The following is a 2495-nucleotide window of genomic DNA, read 5'->3' on the forward strand; positions in this document are numbered from 1 at the left end:
GAAGGGCAGGGTGGGGGGGCGGTGTGTGGAGGGGCGGGCTGGGGCATGCTGTCCGTCTCTACCCACCTCTGCCAGGGGCTCAGAGAGCAGGCAGCTCTGAACCTCCTGAGGGCAGGGAGACGGGATTGTTCTCGCTCTTTGAATTGCCCAGAGAGGGAGGAAGCAGGGGTGAGAAACTCCCTCTTCCTGGGACTTTGAGCCAAGGCCTTGGGTCTGTGGCCAGGCCGCTGGCCCATGTTAGGCCCAGAGATGACCGAGGCCTGTGCTTGAGCAGCTGGGTGGGTTCTTAAGGGCCACCTCTGGCAGGAATGTATCCCAGGCCTGGGGGGCATGCCTGGGGTGGGGGTGGGGTGCTATAAATAGATCACGTGTCTGGATTCCGCAGGGGCCAAGGCAGTCAATCAGCCCCCGTCTCCCATGCTGGCCAGCCCTCCTGGGCACTGAAAATATTTTGTCTTATTAAAAAGGCCAAAACAAGTCAGCCTCCACTCTCTGGAGAAGCTGGCCCACCCCAAGTCTGTCCACAGGGTGACCAGACATGGTGGAGGAAAAGGAGGGCTCAGCCAAAGGGGAAAGTGGAGCTGGTGGGAGTGGGAGCCAAAGCAAGGCTCCAGCCCACAGGTGCAGGGAGGGGAGCCGGACACAGCATTGTGCCTGCTGCTGGGTTTTTTCTGGCCCCTACTCTGGACGCTTGAGAATCCCATGGACCGAGGGGCCTGGCGGGCTATAGTCCATAGGGTTGCAAAGAGTCGGACACGACTGAAGCGACTGAGCACAGTGGACGCTCCAGGGGAGGTGAAGGAGGAGCTGGCTCTGTCGTCTGAAACTCTATCTTCTGGACCCCTGACTCCGGCTGGAGCGCAAAGTTGGGGGTTGGTCCACCCAGAAGGCTTGACCTTGGTCACACTCGCTCACCTCCACAGTCAGGCCTCCTGGGGGTGCGGGCAGCTCAGACAGCTTCATGTCTTCAAGAGCTTTCTTTGGCCAAGAGGTTCCGCACGTTTTCTCGAGAAAACTCCCAAGTGAGGCTATTTCTCAGCCAAGGGGAGAAGCCTCTGTTTCCGACACTGTTCCAGTGCTGGTTGCTGGATGGTGGAGGATTTGGCTGGGTTGGGGAGGGGAGCAGGCCCCTAGTAGGACGGGACAGGGGAGGGAGCATCCTTGCGAGGTCGGGGTTGGGGTGGTTTATAGAAGAGGTAGGGTTTGAGCAGAGGTTTGAAAGGGAAGGATTGAACTTGGCGGAGAAGGAGCTGGGCTCTTAGTGGGTCTGGGGCTCAGAGTGCAGGGTACAGGGGTGAGTCCAGAGTTGGGCAGGGGCCTCGGTTACCAAGGTGAGGACCCTGGACATTGTCCTCAGAGAAGTGGAAGCCACAGAAGGGCGGAGGCATAGGAAGAACTGGGATCACCAAGGAGGGCAGGTGGGGGGCGAGGCTAGAGGAAGGGAGGCTGCTGGGGCCTGTAGAGCTGGTCTGGGAGGGGAGACACTGAGGCCCAGGGTGAGCTGGTCCCAGGCGGTGCCTCACCTCCACCAATAACCTGAGATGCTGACTGTGGTCCTGGTGAGGCTTGGCTTGTGAGTGTGATGCTCAGCTGTCAGGAGTGGCGTGGGGCCTGTAGGCTGGGCATCTGTGCCCACATCAAAGAGATAGGGTGGAGTGTGCCCACTGGCAGCCTAGACGGATCTGCCCCATGCGGCCGCAGTCCCTTGGGTCTCCTAAAGGCAGCCCGGGCAGGGGTGAGACAAGAGACCCTGTTATGTTCCCAAGCCAGCCTGGTGGCCTTTTAGGGAAGTTTTGCAGAGGACTGATGCTCATGACTTCCCCACGATTTATGAGGAATGTGTCCTTCAGAGGACTGTGGGTGCTGGGTCAGCCCCGGGGGGTTGTGGGGTGTCCCGTTGCCCCACCTCCTGGCTCTGCCCAGGTGTGGCTGAGCATCTGTCAGGCGGAGGCCTGTGGGCCTTGCTGAGGGGGTGGGAGACCTGGAGAGATTGAGTGTGAACCGATCTGGGAGGGTTCAAGATGTGAGGTGGGCCTGGGGTTTATTCTGATGGCAGTTAGGGAGCCATGGAAGGGAGCGGTGGGCTGAGTCTGTAGCATGATGCCAGGGGCAGGAGGGTGTTGGTGAGAGGCCTTGAGGCAGCAGAGGACGAGACATGGGCGAGGTGTCAGGGTGGCCTTGGTTCCCGGACCTCTTCCTGGTGGGTGGTGGTTCACCAAACTAGAAACCAAGAGGAGAAGGAGAGTCGGATGCTCTGGGGGTGTTGATGGAATACGTGGGGTGAAGGAAGCCCCGAGGATGTCCAGAGGGATGGAGCAGGGCTGGGGACCGACCGAGAGATGCTGTGGGAGAGTGGGAGAAGAGGAGGCCGGAAGGGGCCCGCGGGAGCCAGCCTGGATGTGTGCTCCCACACATATGTCTTCACACACTCTTGGGTTTTCTTCCAGAAGACAAGGGCCAGCAGTGAGTGCGGGGAGCAGAGTGGAGTCTGCAGC

General features: G+C 60.1%; 1 protein-coding gene across 1 annotated transcript in view; it reads left to right on the forward strand.

Annotated features, from left to right (window-relative positions):
* ATP2A3 (ATPase, Ca++ transporting, ubiquitous) overlaps window positions 1-2495 on the forward strand; it is a 24752-nt gene extending 22257 nt beyond the window's left edge. The window contains 1 exon segment of the mRNA XM_010847466.1: window positions 2448-2495. Within this exon segment, the coding sequence (XP_010845768.1) occupies window positions 2448-2467 (20 nt within the window). The 3' untranslated portion in view covers window positions 2468-2495.

This window comes from Bison bison, unplaced genomic scaffold, assembly GCF_000754665.1.
Source record: "Bison bison bison isolate TAMUID 2011002044 unplaced genomic scaffold, Bison_UMD1.0 scf7180017864249, whole genome shotgun sequence".
Taxonomy (NCBI): Eukaryota; Metazoa; Chordata; class Mammalia; order Artiodactyla; family Bovidae; genus Bison; species Bison bison.